Raw genomic sequence first — 25059 nt, forward strand, 5'->3', positions numbered from 1 at the left:
TAAAGTTGCAATGTTGTAAAGGCGTTTACAATCGATGTAAAATTGCTGGAGGATGGAGGCCAAAGAAGAAAAAAGAGTTGAGCAACCAAACAATTTTCAATCCATTGTATCCTCATTGGTTGGAGATGAATTATCATCATGTGGTGATGGAAGAACCTGAGTCTGTCATTTTTTGCTGTGAAGTGGATTGAGAGGCTGATCGTCTGCGAGTGTGATCACTGGGTGAAATTCGATCCACAAGGCCCATTTCTATTAAGGCCGTCTGTAGTTCATCAGAGGTCGACAAGTAGATTTAGTTTCAAGATGAGTGAAACGGAGAGAAAATGGAAAGCCCCAGTTATATGCAATTTGATTGCGTTGAAGTATTGGTAATTGGGGTTTGAGTGCATGTCTCTTAGCTATTGTTAGAGGGGAAAGATCTGCGAAGAGTTGATAAGTGTGACCCTGGAAATTGAGTGGGTCCTTCCCTCTGGCTGCTGCAAGCAATTGTTCCTTGCTGTGATAATAATGTAGCTTAACAATTATGTCCCTGGGGGGACCGTTAGGCTTACGTGGAGCTAAGGCTCTGTGAGCTCTATCCATTTCTAACCTCTCGACAGGCATGCCAGGCTGTAATTCCCGAAAGAGTGCTAACATGGATGCCTGGATATCCACAATAATTTCAGGAATCCCTCTGATTCTCAAGTTGGAACGACGGTCTCTATTTTCTTGATCCTCAATGCGGGATTGTAACATTACATTTTCTTCTTTAAGATGTTCAATTTCAGTGACATAATGTTGTGAGTGGCTCTCTATATCATCCACTCTCACTTCCAATTCTGCTGTTTTCTGCCCCAATTCTCTCATTTCTCTTGTTAATTTGTCAGTGATATGGTCAGATGTTTGTTTCAGGGCTTTCTGTAATATTTGTTCAAATTGTTTAAACATTTTAGAATGAATAGCTGTCTGTGAACTGTCAGCGTCTGAATCAGACTCACCAGTAAAATCTTGCGGTTTCAGGCTATGTGACAGGGCTGTGAGAGCGTGCAGTGAGGTAGCTGGTGCCGCCATTTTAGAGAACGGCTTAGAGGGAGCTTCCTTATGGATACCCGATTTAAACTTTGGTTTAGGGGTCTTTAAGACCATAATAACGGTGCCTGTGTGTTCCGTGAGCGGAAAGGCAGCGGTGGGTGAGCTTTTAGAGCGGCTGGTGTTCATGGTTCTCCGGTCCGTCCAGCTCAGGAGCGGAGCTCTAAGGAAACATGTCCGTTCCCTCAGGCACCGTGCATGCCGCCATGTGAACCCGGTCCTAACCTAATCCCTTACTGTACACATGTGAAATGCATTCAATCCAGCAATCATGTATAATGATAAACTCTGTGTCTTTGCATAAAAATAATTCACCTATCATACAAAAATGATTTGTTTCTATGAAACAAACCAAGTGCAAATGCTTTTAAAAAAAAGTGCAAAAGAAAAAACTGTGTGCTGACACAGTGAACAAAAAGTAATTAGTGCAAGAAAATATTATTCATTAGTAAAGTGCATGCATCAAAAAATTCATGTGTTCAAAATATTTGAAATTTTGCAATTGCACGAAAAATAAAAGAAAGTGATAATAATAATCTTGGATTTTTCCTGGGATTGCAAAATGGACTGCAAATATTTTGAACACATATGAATTTTTGATGCATGCACTTTACTAATGAATAATATTTTCTTGCACTAAGCACTTTTTGTTCACTGTGTCAGCACACCAATTTTTGTTTTAACAGCACTTGAACTTTTTTTAAACTTTATCTCTTTATTAGATTTTCTTTATCATTTAAAACGTGCAATACAATACAGAATTAACGTACCGAATATATAAAACAGGAAAATTCCATACATATTTCATATAGCCCTTTTCCATCCCTCCCTTTCCACATCCCTCTCATTCACTCCCTCACTCGCTCCAACCTTTATCCTATTTATTCCCCACATCAAGATTCATTTTCTCACACCACAACTTCCATATCCTGTCAAATTTTTTGATACCACCCTGTCTTATATATGCAACCCTTTCTCTGAGGATAACCCTATTCATATTCTGTAGCCATTCTCCACTTGTAGGGGGTGTTGACGACTGCCATTTCTGGGCTATAAGTTTCTTGGCCTGGAAAAGGCTCCTTACTTTGGCTAGTTCCTTATTTTTGGGGTCCCCGCCCCCCTTTATCCATCCCAGTACACACCCCATAGGTTCCACTTCTACTGCCATCTCAAAAACTTGATTAATTATACTCACTACCTCACTCCAGTACCTGTGTAACTTGGGGCATCTCCAGAACATGTGGATCGTATCTCCTTCTAACCTTCCGCACCTAGGGCACGCCGCATCCCGCCTTCTACCGAACTGAAAAAGCCTTTTGGGAGTATAGTATGCTCTATACAGCAAATACAGGTGGGAAAACTTTTGAGGAGGCGAGATGGAAACCCACTGTGCCAGCTCAAGGATCCTCCCCCATTGAACTTCCGAAATATTCCCCACATCTACCTCCCATTTATTTCTAATCCTTTGCTCTTGTATTCTTACTTGGGTCTTTTTACACAGATTTTGGTAGGTTTTAGATATTAGCCCTTTCCCCGATTTTACACGTAATATATCCTTCATTACTGGAATCTTGCACCATTCTATTGCCTCCAGCCCAAACTGTTTTTTCAAAGCGTGTCTAACTTGCAGATATCTAAAGAAAGACTTCTTCGGGATTGCAAACTGGTCTCTCAACTCGTGAAACTGCTTCAGAATACCATTATGATAAAGCTGATGGATAAACTTTATACCACATCTTTCCCATTCCCCTATTTGTCCTATCTTTTGTATCTCATTCAACTTATTATTGTTCCAAAGGGGGGAGTACTCCGTAAAGCCACTATATCCCAGTATATTTTTAGTTATTTCCCACACCTTTGTCATCAACCCCAGAGTAGGGATATCTTGCTCAGAGATCCCTGACTCCAGTGTCTCTGCCAATGTTCTACCAAGCCATTGTTCAACAAGAGATTTCTTTTTTTGACCTTCCTCCTCTAGACCCTCTCCCGCCAGGTGTTGCAGCTGGGCCGCCAAGAAATAATTGAACGGGTGTGGGAGTGCCACTCCCCCTCCATTGCTTGGCAGTTGTAATGTTTTTAACCACTTTCAGACCGGACCATTTTGCTGGTAAATGACCAGAGGTCTTTTTACACTTTGGCACTGCGCTGCTTTAACTGGTAATTGCGCGGTCATGCAATGTTGTACCCAAACAAAATTTGCGTCCTTTTCTTCCCACAAATAGAGCTTTCTTTTGATGGTATTTGATTGCCTCTGCGATTTTTATTTTTTGCGATATAAACGTAAAAAGACCGCAAATTTTGAAAAAAAATGATATTTTCTACTTTTTGTTATTAGAAAAATCCAATAAACTCAATTTTAGTCATACATTTAGGACAAAATGTATTCAGCCACATGTCTTTGGTAAAAAAAAAGTCAATAATTGTATATTTATTGGTTTGCGCAAAAGTTGTCACATCTACAAACTAAGGTACGTTTTCTGGAATTTACGCAGCTTTTAGTTTACGACTGCCTATCTCATTTCTTGAGGTGCTAAAATGACAGGGCAGTACAAAACCCCCCCAAATGACCCCATTTTGGAAAGTAGACCCCCTAAGGAAATTGATAAGAGGCATGTTGAGCCCATTGAATATTTTATTTTTTTGCCTCAAGCGATTGAATAATGACAAAAAAAAAATTTTTTTTTTTTTTTTACACAAAGTTGTCACTAAATGATATATTGCTCACACATGCTATGGGCGTATGTGAAATGACACCCCAAAATAAATTCTGCTGCTTCTCCTGAGTACGGGGATACCACATATGTGGGACTTTTTGGGAGCCTAGCCGCGTACAGGGCCCCGAAAACCAAGCACCGCCTTCAGGCTTTCTAAGGGCGTAAATTTTTGATTTCACGCCTCACTACCTATTACAGTTTTGAAGGCCATAAAATGCCAAGATGGCACAAAACCCCCACAAATGACCCCATTTTAGAAAGTAGACACCCCAAGCTATTTGCTGAGAGGCATGTTGAGTCCATGGAATATTTTATATTTTGCCACAAGTTGCGGGAAAATTACAAACTTTTTTTTTTTTTTTTTTTTTTTCACAAAGTTGTCACTAAATGATATATTGCTCATGCATGCCATGGGCATATGTGAAATGACACCCCAAAATAAATTCTGCTGCTTCTCCTGAGTACGGGGATACCACATATGTGGGACTTTTTGGGAGCCTAGCCGCGTACGGGGCCCCGAAAACCAAGCACCGCCTTCAGGCTTTCTAAGGGCGTAATTTTTTGAGTTCACTTCTCACTACCTATTACAGTTTTGAAGGCCATAAAATGCCAAGATGGCACAAAACCCCCACAAATGACCCCATTTTAGAAAGTAGACACCCCAAGCTATTTGCTGAGAGGCATGTTGAGTCCATGGAATATTTTATATTTTGCCACAAGTTGCGGGAAAATTACAAACTTTTTTTTTTTTTCACAAAGTTGTCACTAAATGATATATTGCTCACGCATGCCATGGGCATATGTGAAATGACACCCCAAAATAAATTCTGCTGCTTCTCCTGAGTACGGGGATACCACATATGTGGGACTTTTTGGGAGCCTAGCCGCGTACGGGGCCCCAAAAACCAAGCACCGCCTTCAGGCTTTCTAAGGGCGTTACAGTTTTGAAGGCCATAAAATGCCAAGATGGCACAAACCCCCCCCCCCAAATGACCCCATTTTAGAAAGTAGACACCCCTAAATTTAGGGGTACACTAGTGAGACTAGGTAATAAATGGCGGGTGCCCTGAAACTATAAAAAAATAACTAACCAACCAGCGTCACCTGTAACAGTTATATGGTGATCACTGGTGAAAGGGTTAACTAGGGGGCAATCAGGGGGCTTTATGCGGTAGTATATGGGGGTCCCTGGCGCTATAAAAAGCTGCGGCGAACCTAAATACCTACCTGCCTAACTAGCGTCACCTGTGACACTAATACAGCGATCAGAAAAACGATCGCTTATTAGGCTGGGTTCACACTGGAGCGATGCGGGAACGCCACGAATGCGCGGCGGGTTCCCGCATCGCATGCCTCCCGGCGGCAGTTCACACTGCCCTATGCGAACTGCTGGGAGTGTCAGTGAAATGTTAATGACACCCCCAGATCAGTTCGCATATCGCAGTGCGATCTGCAAACTTGGATCGCATGGTGTGAACACCCATGCGATCCGATTCTGCTGCGGACCAAAAAAAGGGTCCCGTGCGAGTTTGCGGCGGGTGCGGCGGGTGCGACACGAATTCAGCCATACTATCTGTATAGCTGAACTCGAATCGCACAGAGATCGGATGTGATTTGCACTGCAGTGCGGTGCGAATCACATCCGTTCTCATAAACCGCTGCAATGTGAACCCAGCCTTAGTGACACTGGCGACGGGGGGTGATCACGGGGTTAAACCTTTATTGGGGGGGTTAGGGGGGTACCTTAGAACTAAAGGGGGCTAACCCTAACTGCCCTAACAGTTATTAGTCACAAATGACACCTGCCGGGTGATCAGGGGGTTAAACCTTTATTAGGTAATAAATGGCGGGTGCCCTGAAACTATAAAAAAATAACTAACCAACCAGCGTCACCTGTAACAGTTATATGGTGATCACTGGTGAAAGGGTTAACTAGGGGGCAATCAGGGGGCTTTATGCGGTAGTATATGGGGGTCCCTAGCGCTATAAAAAGCTGCGGCGAACCTAAATACCTACCTGCCTAACTAGCGTCACCTGTGACACTAATACGGCGATCAGAAAAATGATCGCTTATTAGGCTGGGTTCACACTGGAGCGATGCGGAAACGCCGCGAATCCGCGGCGGGTTCCCGCATCGCATGCCTCCCGGCGGCAGTTCACACTGCCCTATGCGAACTGCTGGGAGTGTCAGTGAAATGTTACTGACACCCCCAGATCAGTTCGCATATCGCAGTGCGATCTGCAAACTCGGATCGCATGGTGTGAACACCCATGCGATCCGATTCTGCTGCGGGCCAAAAAAAGGGTCCCGTGCGAATTTGCGGCGGGTGCGGCGGGTGTGGCGGGTGCGGCGGGTGCGGCGAATGGCTGAACTCGAATCGCACAGAGATCGGATGTGATTTGCACTGCAGTGCGGTGCGAATCACATTCGTTCTCATAAACCGCTGCAATGTGAACCCAGCCTTAGTGACACTGGCGACGGGGGGTGATCACGGGGTTAAACCTTTATTGGGGGGGTTAGGGGGGTACATTAGAACTAAAGGGGGCTAACCCTAACTGCCCTAACAGTTATTACAGTCACAAATGACACCAATGCAAAAAAAAAAAAAAAAAAAAAAAAAATGACATTGGTGTCACTGTGACTGGGGGGCAGGGGTAATTGGGGGGGTGATCGGGGGGTAAAGGGGGGGTGTGAGTGTGCCTGGCATGTTCTACTGTGTGTGGGATGTGTTGGTGCAACTCACTGATCCGCTCTCCTCCGTGTCGGAACGAAAAATACCGACACGGAGGAGAGAATACATCACTTCCTCTCCTGTGTTTACATTACAGGAGAGGAAGTGATGTCACCGGGGATTTCCATTCGTCGGGAGCGATCGCGAGGGGGTGGCCATGAATGAATGGCCGTCCCCTCGTCCGGGATCGCTCCCGAACGAAAACCGACCGCCGCAGGCACCGGGCGGGGGCCCGATCGGGCCCCCGACCCGCGGGAGGCAAATCACGTACATGTATGTGCTTATGCCTGCCCGTGCCATTCTGCCGACGTACATCGGCGTGCGGCGGTCGGCAAGTGGTTAAGCTAATGCGTGCGTGACCCCCTTTCCAAATCAATTCTCTGAACATAACGTCCACCTTATAGAACCATTTTTTGTATATCCATATTGGGGAGTTATGAAGGACATATAAAAGTTGTGGTAGAACTATCATTTTAATTAGATTACATCTGCCTGCTGTTGACAAGGGCAGTTTCCTCCAGATATTAATTTTTTGTTTGAGTTTAGATAACAGTGGGGCCAGGTTGTTTGCTATATACTGTTTAGGGTCTTTGGTGATACAAATACCTAAGTATTTCATCTGCGTCACCATCTGGATGTGCGCTGCTTCACAGGGTAGGGGGCTGTCTATGGGATCAACAGGCAGTATACAGGATTTCTCCCAATTTATCTTCAACCCCGCCATATGCCCAAAATCTTCAACTCTAAGCATTACTTCCCTTATGGAATGCTGCACATCTCCAAGAAGTAGGAGCAGATCGTCTGCAAATAATACTACCTTCTCCTCCTCACTTCCTCTCCTAAACCCCTTTATCCCCGTATTTGATCTAATGGACACTGCCAAGGGTTCGATTGCGATGGCAAACAAAAGGGGAGACAAGGGGCACCCCTGCCTTGTTCCTCTCTTCAATCGGATCCCGGCCGAGCTATCGTTATTAATTCTTATCCTCGCTTCCGGAGTACTCTATAGCATTTTCACCCATTTTATAAAAACCGGGCCCACATGGAATTCCCTCAAGACCCTCCACAAATAGCTCCACTCTACAGTATCAAATGCCTTGGCGGCATCCAGGGATAGGACAGCTCTCTGGCCATCCCCATCCACTGGTATTTGGAGGTTTAAAAAAACCCGCCTTATATTTATGCTCGTAGATCTACCAGGAATAAAACCTGATTGATCAGGATGAATGAGCTTCTCTATTACTCTGTTTAACCTAGCCGCCAGAACCTTTGCTAGAATCTTTACGTCTAGATTCAGTAGAGAAATGGGTCTATATGACGAGGGGTCGAGGGGATCCTTATTCTCTTTCGGTATCACTATTATTGTTGATTCCATCATCGAAGACGGGAGCTTTCCCGTGTTCAATGACCAGTTCAAGACTTTTAACAATTCAGGCATTAGCACCTCACCAAAATATCGGTAAACCTCCACCGGGAGGCCGTCAGGCCCCGGGGCTTTTTGTCCTGCCATTTCCTGCACTATACACCGGATCTCTTCTATTGTTATAGGGCCATCCAGCGTATCTCTATCTTCCATAGAAAGATGAGGAAATGTCAAATCCTTAAAAAATATATCTAATTCTTCTTCCTTCTCGACCTGGTTTGAGTCGTACAGATTCTCATAATAAGCTCTAAATCTCTCTAGTATATCTAGCCCGTTCGTGGAAATACCTCCTCCTTCCGTACTAATCCTTGTTACCATTGAAGGTGCTGAGTTTGTTTTCAAAAGGTGAGCTAACATTCGGCCAACCCTTTCACCTTCCCCGAATGCTTGTTGTTTCTGGAATATATATTTATTTTCCGCTTTCTCTAACATTATCTGACGGCATTCCTGTTGCGCTTTCAACCATTGTCCCTGATTATCAGAGGTTGGGGCGTTTATATACTGTATTTCTAATTCTTCCACTCTCCTTAGGGCAACTTCCTCCCTTTCCCCTGCTTGTTTCTTTATTTTAGAGATTTGTTGTATCAAAAGACCCCGAAGATAGGCTTTCAATGTATCCCAGACAATCCCCGGCGAAGCCGTTCCGGTGTTCAGGTCAACATATTCTCTTAATGCATCAAGTAGTTTTTTGGGTTCTCCTATAAGCTCTAGCCATGGGGGACTAAATCTCCACCCTCGTTGCTGGTTTCCCTTCCCTATCACCAAAGTGGCCATTATTGCCGAATGGTCAGATAAGTTCCTTGGCATATACTTTATTTTTCTTACTAAACCTACTGCCTCGTCATTCCCCAACATCATGTCTATCCTTGACAAGGTTGAGTGAGTAGCGGACAGACATGAGAAAACCCGGGATTTTGGATTCTGGGTTCTCCAAATATCTTTCAATCCCATTTCTCCCATAAACTGCAAAAAACGGTCATCTGTCATACCTCCTTGTCGTAGCCTCCCTTTAGGGAACCTATCTATTGTTTTGTCAATAACCATGTTGAAGTCTCCCACGATTATCAGTGGGGTTCCCGGCCTGTCCAACACAAACCCAACCAGTGCGTAAAGGACCTCCATGGAAGAGGGTGGCGGTATATAAATATTAGCCAGAATCAAGGTTTTCCCCTCTATCATACCATGTAAAAAGACATACCTCCCTTGATCATCAATCTTAACCTGAAGGCAACTAAAGGGTATCCCTGTTTTAATCAAGATGCTAACTCCCCTGGAAAATGAGGTGTTTACAGAATGATATTGAGTAGGGTATTCCCCCCACCTTAATTGTGAACTAGTAGAATTTGTAAAATGTGTCTCCTGCAAACAAAAAAATGTTACATCATGTGACCTAGCTATTGACCTAACCGCCATCCTCTTCCTCGGATCTCCCAAGCCTCTAACATTCCAAGAATATAAAGTGAAATTTTTTTCTTTTAACCTTGTGAATTCACTCATTAATAATTATAGTGTCCATCCTTATTAAAAAATTTGTGTAAACTCCCTTTATCTTTTAATTTTTTGTGGTCATCACTTGACCATTGTTCCATTGTGGTGAAATACTTTTTATACTGTGCTCTTCCATTTAATGTGTATTTCTCACCTCTTTTTCTACAACTTATATACCAATCATTCCTTACATCCCCTCCCACCCCCTCTCTCCAGTCACACCTATCTCCCACCTCACACGCTTCTCCTATTGCCTCCCTGGGCACCTTCTGGGGTCTTCTAATGTGACCTTCCCATACATACCCCTCCCACCCCCTTTTCTCGTACCCTAATCCCTCCCCTCTCCCTCTCCCCTCCTTTCCCTCCTCCCCAAAAACCCACCAATCACCAGGTGTGTCCCATACATCAAACAAAGGCAGAGAACAGCACGCTAGCACCCCTACATATAAGGGTGTCATACGTGTCGGTCCCCTCCTTCTCTATCTCTCCCTTCCCTCTCCTCTCTACCAATGGTGAAAACAAAGAAATTTTTACCAGTTATTCCCCTCCTCCCCCTCCCACTCCCCACCTCCACACGAATATACCCGCAATTCCCCCTCCCCCCAAAACAGAAAGAAATGGGGGAGGGGGGAACATCCACAAAAACAAAAACAAAAGGAATGACAAAACACGGCATTTCTTTCTACAGTCTCTGGGATTGGGACTCCAACCACTCCTCAACACTTCTGGGGTTATCGAATATTCTTGCTCCTTCAGGGGCGTTTAGCCGTAGTCTTGCTGGGTATAATAAAGCATAAGTCACGTTTATCTGACATAGTTTACGTTTTACTTCTCCAAATTTAGCTCTCCTTCTTTGGAGATCTGGTGAAAAATCCGGGAAAATCGATACTCTGGAGCCATTATATACAATCCTACCAATCTCTCTAGCTCTCCGTGTAATAGTCTCCTTGTCTTTATAAAACAATAATTTAGCCAGGAGTGGTCTCGGGGGAGCCCCAGTTCGTGGAGGCCCCGCGGGGACCCTATGTGCTCTCTCGATAGCAAAAAACGGTGAAAAAAAATCTTGACCAAACATTTCTCCAAGCCATTTAACCAAAAAAGCTATAGGGTCTGTTCCTTCACAGTGTTCTGGCAAGCCTACTATCCGGATGTTCTTTCTTCTCATCTTATTCTCCATTTCATCTAATTTACTTTCCTGCTTGGACAACTGATCTCGCATAGCCCTAACTTCCTGTAACAGAGGAGCTAGGTCATCCTCCACCTGGCCAACTCGACCCTCTAAGGCTGTAGTCCTTTCCTGGACTTTTTGAATGTCCTGTCTAACATAGGAAAGATCTTTCTGGATGGTAATTAACTGAGCACTCATTCGTCCCAGGGATTCTCTGCATAGATTTACTGCTGCTAGGACCTCTTTTAACGTTGGTTCAGGTTCGGGTTCCGGTACCATTCGACGCCCATCCTCAGATGGGCCAGGTACCCCTTCCACGTCCGCAGCCATAGCCTGGCCCCGAATGACCTCCACGTCCTCACCTTCCTCCAATGCCATCTCAGGGTGATTTAGCCCATGACTTTTCCTAGTACCCCTGGCTCCTGATAGCCTGTTACTTTGATTTTGTTGACCCTGTTGGGTACCTTTCAGAGGGGTCTGACTAGGCCCCTGGCCGGGGTTGTGGGCAAATTTTTCTAATTTCGCAGCAACCGCTGACTGGCTTGTCTTTGTCGTACGATGTGACAGCATAATGGCTTTTTACCAAGTGTATAAGGCTTTATCTTCTCTAAAAGCAATTGATGGTTTGGTGGTTTATCTATATAGACTCAAGGAGGTGTAAAGACTCAGGCAACAAGCAAATGTACAAAACAGGATTGCAAAAGAAATGGAAATTTTCATAACATGGAGTATTCCCAAAGAATTAATCACCCCTTAGGGAGGGATGGTGACTCGTTAAGACAGCACAAGTCCACTTAGCACCTTTCCACTTGATATTTAGCCAGAATGGCAGACATTTCGAAAGTAAATTAATAACTCCTCCAAATAAAACAGTTCCGTAAATTATCACTTCAACGGGATGCTTAAGTATCAAAGCCAGGGCAGAGGGAACTCCAAACAGATCAATGTATGGGGTGGGAGTTTAAAAGTCTATTGAGCGTCCTTTTAGGTCATATATAATCTTCATCACAGTTCACAAATCAAAAGAGAAAAAGAAAAAAAAGGAAGACTCACTGGATAATGCACACTCCCCACCCCCTTTTTTTCTTTTTTGCTGATGTTTCTCTCCCCTCTCTCCTGGGGTAGCCTGTCAGCTTGAAGTGACCTGTTTTCGTTGGAAGTAGGGGTATAAAAAGAACCCGTTCGTCTCCCTCAACACCTCTTCAATCCCCTTCCAATCACGAGCCGATCGATGAACTCGGTCGTCAGAGCCGGTCGTTTCTACGCCCGGGATAGAGCCGGAGAGCCCGGGAGAGAGCCGATCCGTTCGGTGTTCCACTACACCGTAGCCTCCGTCATACGGCAAGATAACAAACGGAGGAAGACGAGGGTGTCTGTTCTGCGCGGGTTGCATTCGGACTACTATCCGACTACGTGCGGGAGAGGGTGGCGGGGAGGGACGCCGCTCATCCTGGAGGCATAGAGGGGAGAGCGAGACGCCGGCTCACTCACACGTGTACGGCTTCCTCTCACATCCGGTCACGCCCCCCCCCGGATATTTCAGCACTTGAACTTTAATTGTATGAAACAAATCATTTTTGTATGATAGATTTATTATTTTTTGCAAGGACACAGAGTTTATCATTATACATGATTGTTGGATTAAATGTATTTTCACAGCTTTACAGTAAGGGATTAGGTTAATAGCAGTGGGTTCACTATCACCAAATAGTTGGATTTGCTTCTTGCTTCTTTTTTTTCTTGCCAAAAATGAAGACTTGCAGGACTCTTGCTGTAGGCTTACCACTGCAACTTTGCTCTTGCTAGAGACTTGCCACGCACATTTGCTACAAATTGGAAAAGTGTCAACTTGAACTTGTGCTTTAAGTGCTTTGCAAGTGTACAACTTGCCAGGGAAGATGTGCAGCAAGTTCACAAGACTTAAAATTCAATACTTCCACAAATGTGTGGCAAGTTATCCTTGCTATCTGGGAGTATATAATACAGTGCATTGAGTGTACAGTATATAGTGCAGTACAGAGTATATAATACAGTGTAGTGCGGTGTGAAAAAAACCCAAAAAACATCATGTCCAGAAGGCCACCAAGGAGAGGCAGACGCTTACAGGCCACTAAAAGAGGAAAAGTGGAAAACTAAGATGTCCTCATCCTCCTTGTCTTCTGTCACCCAGGCTCATACTAGTTTGCCTTCCAAAGCAACTTCCAAAGCAGCCTATTCCACCTGCTCCTTGTCCACAGTTACTCCTTCCGTAGCCCCACCATCATGCACAAAGGAGTCACCAGAATTATTTAACTATAGTGTCGGTTACATGCTGCTGGAGGATCCACAACAAATTGAATGCTCTGATGTTGGTTCCCAGGTTGAGGAAGGAAGTAACGTGAGCCTGGAAAGAGGGGTGCCACAGAAGGACAAGAAACTAGCAGTCATGTTCCAGTGACGAGGAGGGAGGGGATAATGAGGTCACTGACTGTACTTGGGTGCCTGAGAGGACAGGAAAGTGAGGAGGAGGAGGCACAAGTCCAACGAGGCGGATGTCCTAAGGGGGCCAGTTTAAGGGCAGCCACCCTAATGTATCACACCACAGAGCTCCACAGGTGCAGGGCACTGCTGACTTCCAAAAGTTAATTTGTGTGGGATTTTTTCAACACGTGCAGTAGATCACACTGTTGCTGTTTGCAATCTCTAGCTGAAGAGGATCAAGCATGGCCAGAACACCACCCATTTGGGCACCACATGCTTGACAAGACATATGATGACCTACCATGCAGTCTGTTGGCAACAGCACCTGAAAGACCCACATCATTAAAGAAAAGCAGATTTCTCCTTGCTTTTCATTTGGGATCTCAACCCCTACTATACCTCAAGTCCTCTCAAAAACATGTACTGACAGGAATGAAGGTATAGCAACTGGTGCCACAAGTACTTGCAATCTGCTAGCAGTACAACACCCTATTCATTTCACCAGGCAAATTTTGCTACCCCAGTTGCTGAACTGTAAAAAAAATACTGTCCCATCCATCCACATGCTCAGCGTCTAAATGTTAGCTTGGCCAAATTGATAGCACTACAACGGCTGCCTTTTCAGCTGGTAGACTCCCCCTTTCGTGAATTTTTGGAATGTGCTGTACCACAGTGCCACATTCAAAAATGAAATTTCTTTTGATGTTAGGCCATTCCAGTTCTCTACCGCCATGTGGAAGGCAATGTTTTGGCCTTTGTTGAACAGGGTGGTCAGCAGCAAGTTTCACTTTACCACTGTCTCCTGGTCCAGCGGGCATGGTCAGGGATGTTACATTTCCTTCACGGTGCACTGCGTAACTCTGCTGGCAGCTGGGAAGGATGCAGGACAGGGTTCAGTGTTGGAGCTTGTTCCGCCACCACGCTTCCAAAAATCTGATGGTGATTCTGCCACATCTGTCTGTTCCACCCCCTCCTCTTCTTCTTCCTCTATGTCCTCTTCTGCTGAATTCTTCTCTGAACCAGCAGTACTCCCTAAGTCAGGGATCCTCAAACTACGGCCCTCCAGCTGTTGCAAAACTACACATCCCATGAGGCATTGTAAAACTCTGACATTCACAGACATGACTAGGCATGATGGGAATTGTAGTTCCTGAACAACTGGAGGGCCGTAGTTTGAAGACCCATGCCCTAAGTGTTCAAGGGGCTACACAAACAGTCAGGCTGAAAGATACCATGCAGTGCTTCAGTTGGTCTGTCTAGGGGACAGGAGCCTCACTGGGGTAAAGATTCTGTCAGCTCTGCAGGGGTAGGCTCAGAGGTGGTTTATGCCATGGCAGCTTGAGCCAGGAATGGTTGAATGCGACAATGGCACCAACCTTCTCTCTGCCCTACAACAGGGACACTTGACACGTTCCATGCTTGGCACACATCCTGAATTTGGTGGTGCAGCGTTTCTTGACCAGGTACCCAGGCTTACAAGATCTGCTGAGGCAAGCCAGAAAAGTCTGTGGGCATTTCTGGCAGTCAAAGAATGCCAGTGCTCTGCTGGCTGACATTCAACGGGAATTCAACCTGCCCACCAACGTCCTCATTTGTGACATGCCCACCAGGTGGAACTCAACATTGGCAATGCTGCAGCAGCTGCACACACAGCAGAGGGCCATCAATGAGTACCTTTGTGAGTATGGCACCAGGACAGGCTCAAGGAAGCTTGGCTTCTTTTCACCAGGCCAGTGGCTACCGATAAAGGATGCATGCACTGTCCTGCCACCATTTTGAGGAGGTCACAAGGATGGTGAGCAACGACAATGCATGCATCAGTGACCCTGTCCCTCTAGTCTTCCTGCTGGAGCACACGCTTCATGGAATCATGAACAGGGCATTCGAAGCAGAACAGCGGGAGGACGAGGAGGACTTCTTTTCCTCTCAAGGCCCCTTTTTTGCAGATTCCATTCCTGTGGGGCCACCAAACACACAATAGGAAGAGGAGGAGAAGGAGGATTGTGTCAGCATGGATCTAGAGGATAACATGCAGCAGTCTTCAAGGGTTGGTTTTCAGCCCCCAGAAACCCAAAGAGTTGTACGTGGCTGGGAGGAGGTAGTTCCTGACAATGTCATCCTTAGTGACCCAGAGGACTCAGAATCTCATGTCTCTTCAAACTTACACTGCACGGGCTCCCCGATTCTGCAAAGCCTGTGAAAGGACCCGAGGATTTGTGGTACCAAGGATTTACTGTCTGGAAACCCTTCTTGATCCACGTTACAAGTGTAAAGTTGCAGAGCTCATCCTGCCTTCGCAGAGTATGAAACATCTTCAGGATGCTTTGATGAAAACTGTGTAATGCTTTTCCAGACCCTGGGAGGTTAAAATTTCCTGGTCCTGGAAAACGTGTTTCTGAGGCTTCGTTCGGTCAGAGAAAGAGTGGTGGAGAAGGTAGCCGGCTGACCGATGCCTTTAAACAGTTCTTTAGCCCTCAGCGCCCAGGGCTGTTAGGTTTAAGCAACCAATATGCTCAATATGCAATCGAGTTACTGGCCTGTCCTGCATCCAGCGTGCTTTCTGAATGGGCATTCAGTGCTGCTGGATGGTTTGCAATGGATCAAAGAGTGCGCCTGTCCACAGACTCCGTTGTTAGGCTCAAATTGTCTAAAATGTCTTGGTATTCTGATGCCTTAAGAGTTCCCTTCACTGGAACTAAGGGGCCATGGCCAATCCCTGAAAAGCAACCCCACACTGTAATCCCCCCTCCACCAAATGATTTGGACCAGTGTACAAAGAAAGGTCCATAAAGACATGGATGCGTGAGTTTGGGGTAGGGGAACTTAACTGGCCTGCACAGAGTCCTGACCTCAACCCGATAGATCACCTTTGGGATGAATTAGGGCACAGACTGTGAGCCAGGCCTTCTCTCCAACATCAGCGCTTGACCTCACAAATGTGCTTTTGGAAGAATGGTCAAACATTCCCATAGACAAACTCCTAAACTTTGTGAATAGCCTTTCCAGAAGAGTTGAGCTGTTATAGCTGGAAAGGGTGGGCCAACTCATTATTGAACCCTAGGGTTCCCAATACTTTTGGTATTATAGTGTATGTGTTTTACTTTAGGAGAACTTTATTTCCTTTTTGACAGTACATTGCGATGCAATACTGTAGTACTGAGGTCAATGAAACCTCAGACCAAGCTTCGAACAGCAAACAGGTTTTAAAACAGCACTGGGACAAATAGCCATTGTCCTTAGACCATTTTAAAATAGCACCTGGGGCTCAAGTATTTTATGTTTTAATATATTTTATTGAAGCTATAAGACACAATATTTGAACAACAGTGCAAACAAATATTAAACGGGTCACAAATATAAAAATGCCTTTCCCTCAAAATGCTCATAAGAAATTTGGCCTGCGGAGGATGCCACAATGATGTCTAGTCTGGACTGGAAGTGATGCAAGAGACTGGCAAGTCATTGTACTGACACTAAACAAAGCGTTTTTAACTGTAAGAGTTGCTATTTTTAATAAATTACTACTACTTTAAATTATTACACTATGGAGGAATATTTTCTTATACCCTAAACATATGGAGTGGAGCAGGGTGAGCAGATCGGTCACCTTCTGGCGTGGTTGTCCAAAGAACAATCGACAACGCCACTGGATTTCTGCTTTCTGATCCCAGCGATATCAATGGCCGCTTTTCCTCCTTTTACAAGGCCCTCTACTTCTCTAGAGTTGAATATTCAGTGACTGAATTACTGTACATGATTTTGTGGATGGTATTCACCTTCCGTCCCTTTCTGAGGAGGCACACTGGGGACTTGACGCTCTGCTCACCCTAAAGGAGCTTCAATGTGCTATCAGTTCCCTACAATCAGGGAAAACTCTGGGGGATGATGGCTTTCCATTTATAAAGCACATATGGAAACTCTGGCCAGTAGACTCTTAGAGGTCCTTTCTGCCTCCTTTGAGTCTTCCTCCCTGCCCCCCTCTATGTCTAGGGCTATTATTGTGGTGGTTCCTAAGCCTGACAAGGATCCAGAACTCTGCTCTTCATGTAAACCCATTTCGCTCCTCAATGTGGACACAAAGATCCTTGCAAAAGTTGTGGCAGCCCACCTCAATAAAGTCATCCTGTCCCTGATCCACAGTGACCAAACCGGGTTTATGACAGGTAAAGGCATGGATATCAACCTGAGGTGGCTTCATACAGTGCAGGTTTGAATGCTGGGGTGGCACTGAGGTTGTGGCTTCTCTGGATGCTGAGAAAGCCTTTGACTCAGTGGAGTGGGAATACTTATGGCTCATTCTACACAAATTGGGGTTGGGGCCCAACCTATTCCGTAGGATTAGTTTACTCTATTCGGCCCCGTCGGCCAGAGTCTGTACCAATGGTGTATTGTTGGCCCCCTTTCCCCTCCACCGAGGCACCAGTCAGGGCTGCCCCCTCTCCCTGGCTCTCTTCGCACTGGCTATTGAGCCTTTGGCGGTGCTCCTGAGAACCACAAGGGAGGTGCAGGGTATTTCCTTTCCCCCGCTATTCGAAAAGGTATACAAGAAAAAGAACCGCTGCTCCAGGTGTATAAAAATAAAGCTGGTTGGAATATCTCGTGGAGTGCCAGCCCCGGTAAAGAAGAAAGAAATGGCTGCACATCCAGAACTTCTGATTGCCTTTTATTTTGTTCACAAAGATAACACCAAAGACACCAGACTGTGGTCACATAGACACGTTTCACACATACATCTTGTGCTTAATCATTACTGATTACTTATTATTGGTGTCTTTGGTGTTATCTTTGTGAACAAAATAAAAGGCAATCTGAAGTTCTGGATGTGCAGCCATTTCTTTAGTCAAAAAAGGTATCCTTATATGCTGACGACATGCTCCTATATCTCTGAGATGCCCAACAGTCTCTGACACCGGCTTTAGCTATCATTGACCGCTTTGGCTCCTTCTTGGGTTTCAGGGTGAACTGGGACAAATCGCTCCTGTTCTTCCTATCTGATAGGACTCCCCCGGCTAATTTACAGGTCCCCCTTAAATGGATGTCACAATTTAAGTACCTAGGAATTTATATCCAAAAAGACCTAAAATGCTACTTAGAGGATAATCTATATTCTATCCTACAACAATTTATTCGGTGCTGTTCAGTGTGAAAAGCTCTGCCACTGACTCCAGTAGGAAGAGTAAATCTAATTAAAATGTCCTTTCTACCAAAGTTCCTCTATGCCTTCCGTCACACCCGGATCCCTATCCCTAATGCATTTTTTATTAAATTAGATCAGGCCATCTCCTCTTTTGTTTGGGCGGGCTTGACCCCTAGAGTGGCTAAAACTACACTGCAGATTTCCTTGATAGAGTGTGGACTATCTCTGCATGACTTTAAGAAATATTATTGGGGGGCAGTGCTGGTTACTGTTAGGTGGCAATTTGGCCAAGACATATCCAATCTGGCAGTGAATTTGGAGGGGGCGCTCCTAGGATCTTACTCAGAACTTAGGAATCTAGCATACAGAGGGCCGAGATATAGCCCCTCGGTCACTACACCCATGAAAGCGATGATTGCAGTCTGGAAACAAGTTACCCTGCATTTACAAGACCTTGGTACTGTCTCTCCGCATACCCCATTGTGGGGCAACCCTACTTTACCGCATTTCTGATCTGTTCTGGATCCACAGATCTGGGCTAGAGATGAGATTTGGACGCTGTGCCATATTCTACCTGAGGACGTCTTCTCTACTTTGTTGAGATTAAACATAAATGTAAATTTTCTCTGTGGATGTTCTTCAGGTACTTGCAGCTCAGACATGCTGCCCGGGCACAGTTCCACAATGGGTTGGTTCTTGCTGCCCAATCCATCAAATCCCTCCTCGCGACTAACTAAATTGATCAGACGCTGTTCTCCATTTATCTCAGACTCACCTGCAGAGACACCTCTAAAATGCTTAGACGGTTTAATGTGTGTCAGAGGGGTGTCCCTGCCTTGACGAAAGAGGATTTGACTGAGGGGTTGCAACAATGCATCACACTCATTATATCTGCCAGCAATCGCTTTGTACAACTCAAGTTTGTACATTGGGTTGACTATACTCCCCACAGGCTGTCCATTATGTACCCAGGGACGGAGGACACATGTCCGAAGTGCAGGCAGTCGGTGGGGACCTTTATTCACATGGTGTGATCGTGATCTCTCCTCCAGACCTATTGGCGGGCAGTGGTAGCTGACATTAACAAGGTGACTGGACTTCACCTGGATATGGATCCGCTAATATTCCTTCTGGTATCACTGATAATATGGCTACTGCTAAGCATACTAAGTTGTTTGTATTTTATACTGCTTACTATGCCAGGAAGGTTATTTTATCCAGGTGGAAGCTCCCTGACCCCCCTATGCCTTTGGCTTGGAAGGTCCTGATAAACAATGTACTACCTTTATATAAGCTTACTTATATGGGGCGTAACTGTCCACAAAAAATTTATAAAATCTGGGCATCGTGGACAGAGGCTAGGCACAGTTCTGTAGAAATTATTACTGGATCTTTGTGTGTTGACCTGGCAGCCTGTGCTACTTTATCATATTTGGGCCCCCTCTCCCTAGGGTTATGGCTGCCCCACGTGGTTTCCGTTACACCTTATGGGTGGTGGTCTACAGTTCCTTCATCTTTCCCTCCCTCCCTCCCCTCCCACTCTCCTCCTGGGTTTCCTGTGCGGTCATGATCCTGATGGGTCACTATACCCCTCTCCCTCCCCACCCCCTTTCCTCTTCCACCCCCCCCCCCCCCACCCCCTGCCTTTCTACCTATAAGCCCTTGTACACTCGGTTGGACATTCTGACAACCAAATCCGTTGGATTTTGTCCGACGGATTTTGTCCGAAACTGTTGCATACACACGGTCAGACAAAGTTGTCAGAAAATCCGATTGTACATAACGTGATGACGTTATTTCGTTACGACGGGACTACGTTCAGGCTAGTAGCCAATAGCTTTGGTCTAGGAATTTGATCTGAGCATGTGTGACACTTTGTCCGTCGGAGTAGGCTACACATGATCAGAGTATGTCCGATCGGAGCATTTTATCGGAAAATTTTACGGAAAAGTTGGAAAAATTGGTCCATCGGATACTCCGACGGAAACAGTCCGATGGAGACCACACACAGTCGGATTATCTGACAAAACGGTCCGATAGGACACATTCCGACCGTGTGTACAAGGGCTAAGAGGTCTTGGATGATAGGGTGGTTTGAGATATCCCTATTCTCTGTTGTTATATACCAGTGATGGCGAACCTTGGCACCCCAGATGTTTTGGAACTACATTTCCCATGATGCTCTGGCACTCTGCAGTGTACTGGAGCATCATGGGAAATGTAGTTCCAAAACATCTGGGGTGCCAAGGTTCGCCATCACTGTTATATACCATATAGGCTGAACGAGTTTATAAATACCCTGTCACCTATGTGGTGCACCTTATCTTTCTCCAATGCTAACCTAAGTTGTAATGATGTCTAATCAAGTGCTATGTATTCTACCTATGCTATTATTTACGAGTGTATTGTGCTATTATCTCAATAAACATTCCTTCTGTAAAAAAAAAAAAAAAAACATATGGAGTGATTGTGGGAAACTGCACCTTAAAGGGACCACTACCTAGAACTATCTGGAGATTCCTGGAACCCCTCATAGTGAGCCATATCAAATGTAACATCATCGTGGATACTACATATATAAGGCTTGTTTGTTTCCTTTTTAAGGTGAGAGTTCTGGGAGCATAGATGTGGCACAAGAAGGTGAAAGCACGCCATTTGGATTTATGCACTAAATCAGCCCTTTAATGTATCGCAGCTGGAGGAATAAACTGTTTTATATTGCATATTATATAAGTTGGATTCACATCGATTAATGGATCTACACTCATGAACCATTGTTTATGTGTATGACTTCATAATATTTTGGTTATCACAAAATCATTTACATCACTCATGATATAATTGTTTATTTGTATTTATTTACTTTATCTACTTCATTCATTATATGTACACTACTGAGTCTGAGCGACAGCACTAAAACTTCACTGTATATGATGTGTTTATGTTGCTCTGTAAGCTGTGTTGTACATTATATAATCTTGACCATGATGTTGATTGTCTGGGCAGTTGCTGATTGCTGTGTACTTTCTAACTATTTAAATGAAGCCCTTTGTCTAGGCTTAGTGAAAGTGTTAGCTATTTATCTTTATTCTGTGTGTTTGTGTGTGTGTGTGATAAGAGTTTCAGATTCAGGCTGGGTTCACATTGCAGCGATGTGGGAACGCTGCAAATCCACGGCGGGTTCTCGCATCGCATACCTCCCGGCGGCAGTTCACACTGCCCTATGCGAACTGCTGGGAGTGTCAGTGAAACGTTAATGACACCCCCAGATCAGTTCGCATATCGCAGTGCGATCTGCAAACTCGGACAGGAATCGCATCGCATGGTGTGAACACCCATGCAATCCGATTCTGCTGCGGACCAAAAAAAAAGGGTCCTGTGCGAGTTTGGGCCGGGTGCGATGCGAATTCAGCCATACTATCTGTATGGCTGAACTGGCATCACGCAGAGATCGGATGTGATTTGCACTGCAGTGCGGTGCGAATCACATCCGGTTCTCGTAGCCACAGCAGTGTGAACCCAGCCTAAAAACAAAAACAAATCTTTGTGCAGAGGTTTATGTTTGTCCATAGGACTCTCACTTGTGGTATCGTAACTGAGGCATATTTTATGGGTACAAGGACAGCGGCATATGTGTACATGGTACACTACAAGTAGGCTCAGACTCTATTGAGACACACAAATTATAATTAGAAACCACACCCACATTTTACTGTGGCATGAGGCATGTGTCCTTGATCAGCTTTACCCAGAGATGTCCTAGAGATGGCCCTTATTCAAGTTCCAAAGTTGGGAAATATACACATGTTGGCTGGCTGTTGGTAGTGGTTTGCCCTGTGTTTTGAGCAGGTATCTGGGAAGTGACAGAAGAGTAGAGTATGCCACTTACATTGCTTAGGCTTTCAGTGACACTAAACTCTGCTTTTTCAAAAAAAACTAATTATATTCAAGTATATATTCTATTCTCAACCTAAACTCTATTGTTCTCAGCCTCCTTCAAAGCCCCAAATTCCTTTTTTTTTGCTGTGATATGACTTCCTTTTAGAAGTGGCCACTGGCTATGTTTGATCTCCATGGTCCCACTGTATGTAGAAATGTAGCCACCCTCTCTTCTTGCTCCTGAGATGGACTAGATATTATGGACTATAACTATAGGATTTGTACTTTTCAGCAGTGCACATGACAACTAACATGCACTGCTTGTTTCAAACAAATGGAAATCAGGGGGGAAAGAAGATGTTTGGAAGCTTATGGAGGATGTTACAGGGAGGCAGAAAAACACGGTAAGAAATGATTATTTTTATGGAGTATTTTTGAAGAATAAGGATATAATTTAGTGTCACTTTAACTGGCAGAAATGGTCCTGAGGAGAGGCAAGAATACTGGTGAAATATGCATTACAGCGTCATTTGCACAGACAGCATACTGCTGTCTTTTCCTTTAAGTTTCTATGTACACATTTCTTGTGTCTAGTCCACAACTGCATTATTATGCATTTGGGAACAGATTCCCTGCCATACTAGCTGACCCTAAATAATAAGCTCCTGTAGCAAAAAGGAGACTGCATGAGAACAGTTTCAGGTACTGAATTAAATAATTTTCTTTGGATGGATTGCTTTCAGGCTTTCTTTCACATAAATTGGCAATTGGCAAAGGTTCTATGCCTACTGCTATGCAAATACCAACCTCCAGAAATGTGTATTATTGTACATATACACTTACAATGTAATTTTCCGATAGTTCATGTTTTGCTTGATTCACATACTTGGATCTTTGTTTTGGTGGATTTCCATTTGCTCCCATTCACTTTCCCATGCATGGCTTTGGTAAACACTGTATTTACCATGCTTGCTATGGGTGAATGAATGAATGAAATACTTATATAGCGCACAATGCGAACTGAATCGCCTCTAGGTGCTGTGGGTGTGCAAACATGCCTTTCTGTGTAGCCTCCGCACTCCTTTTTTTGCTGCCTACCACTAGAACTTTTATCAAGTGAATTTTGCAACTGCTTTATTGTCAGCCAGTAAGGTGTTCATCAATGAAGTTTATTTTGAGAGGGGTCCTAGATAAAACTCCCCAAAACACTGGTTCCGATGCTGATAACACCATTATAGTCACACCTCTGGCAGGGTGGGCGAGCAGGACGCGAGTACCCCTTTGGTGAAACACTAATACACACTAATTAATAAACACTAAAACACAAACACACATACATGCAGACATTTGTATTGCATTGGTTACCTGTCTAGAGCCATAGTAATGTTTCTTGGAGGAGGACTGCCATAGATGATCCCATCACTAGAGTTGTAAAGAGGACAGTGTTCAGCATAGGTGGGCAAAACTCCCATCATCTCTGGCGATGGGGGGTAGAGAGTACCACCAACTGCTAACCAAAGAGATAAACTAAATCCCACAGCAAGCCCCGAGAATGCACCCTAGGGATAGGAAAAAGACAATAGGTACACATTCACAATAAATCCCAACTGTGAAATGAATGTTTAAAACTGAAATATAAACGTGTGTTTGTAGAGTAGGTCCTGAGAAATTCAGAAAATGTTCCCTTGCCTATATAAATCCATAAAGGTATCAACCCCTATTCTTGTATTTGTAAAGAGGACTACTCTTGTGCCTTTTCCTTCATATAGGATGTTATAGGTATAGTGTTTTGTTGTAGAGACTAATGCTGCCAAGTCTGTACCTGTTCACAAAGAAACTAACATAAAATAGCATTGTATGTGTGTATGCAATTTGTCTCTTACCTTTACATATTTAAAGTGATCCATTCACTGTGTTGAAACAAAACTAAGCGCAACCTGTAAAACAAGATGCTCTATTCTTATCTTTTTAGTGACCTATATGTTAAACTCCACCACCTTGCTGCTCTCCAGTTGCTGTAAATATCTGATATATCTGGGTGCATCAAATACCTGCTCCCCCTGTCACATGTTGTAGTTCCTCTTGCTGACTCCTATGTCGATACAGCATACTTACAGTTGCCAGGAATCAATAATACCGTAGAGTTTTAAAACAGGTACTGTTTTAACCACCTCCACCCGCCAACTCACTCACCGCCCAGGAGATTGCTAATCACTTCAAACAGAAGATTGATACAATTCGCGTGGAGATTTCTACTGTTCTGATACCCTCCACGCTTTACACATCATGCCCACAGGCACAATCATTACTTCCCTCCTTCAACCCCACCACTATAGACGAAGTTGCTAAACTACTTGGTAATGTCCACCTTACCACCTGCCCTCTAGATCCTGTTCCCTCACAAATGCTGCGTTCACCGTCTGACTCTATGCTACACTCTCTAACTCACATCTTCAATCTCTCCCTCTCTTCTGGCATCTTCCCCAACTCTCTAAAACATGCACTTGTCAAACCCATACTTAAAAAACCCTCACTGGACCCATCCAATCCTAACAACCTACGCCCCATCTCCTTGCTCCCCTTTTTATCCAAACTACTCGAACGTCTGGTCTACAACCGACTGAGTGACCACCTCGCTGATAATAGCCTTCTTGATCCCCTTCAGTCTGGATTTCGTCCTCAACACTCCACAGAAACTGCTCTCCTAAAACTAACAAACGATCTACTAACGGCCAAAACCAAACGACATTATTCTGTACTCCTCCTCCTTTAGCGTTTCTTACAACTCTACTTCCTCCTCTCCTCTTCCTTTCTCTGTTGGGGTCCCCCAAGGGTCTGTTCTTGGACCACTCCTATTTTCAATCTATACCTCCTCCCTGGGTCAACTGATAGCCTCCCACGGCTTCCAATACCACCTCTATGCTGACGACACCCAGATCTATTTCTCTACCCCTCAGCTCACTCCCTCTGTCTCCTCACGTATCACTAAT

The 25059-nt window shown here is 44.6% G+C and overlaps 1 protein-coding gene across 1 annotated transcript in view; it reads right to left on the bottom strand.

The window, feature by feature from the left end:
- SLC5A5 (solute carrier family 5 member 5) overlaps positions 1-25059 on the bottom strand; it is a 137704-nt gene that overhangs the window by 24911 nt on the left and 87734 nt on the right. Inside the window, exon 13 of the mRNA XM_077475548.1 lies at positions 23435-23628. Coding sequence (XP_077331674.1) covers positions 23435-23628 — 194 coding nt within the window. The remainder of the gene's footprint in view (positions 1-23434; positions 23629-25059) is intronic.

The sequence above is a fragment of the Lithobates pipiens genome, unplaced genomic scaffold (assembly GCF_037356315.1).
Source record: "Lithobates pipiens isolate NorthernLeopardFrog02 unplaced genomic scaffold, aLitPip1_a1.2 Scaffold_13, whole genome shotgun sequence".
NCBI classification, from domain to species: Eukaryota; Metazoa; Chordata; class Amphibia; order Anura; family Ranidae; genus Lithobates; species Lithobates pipiens.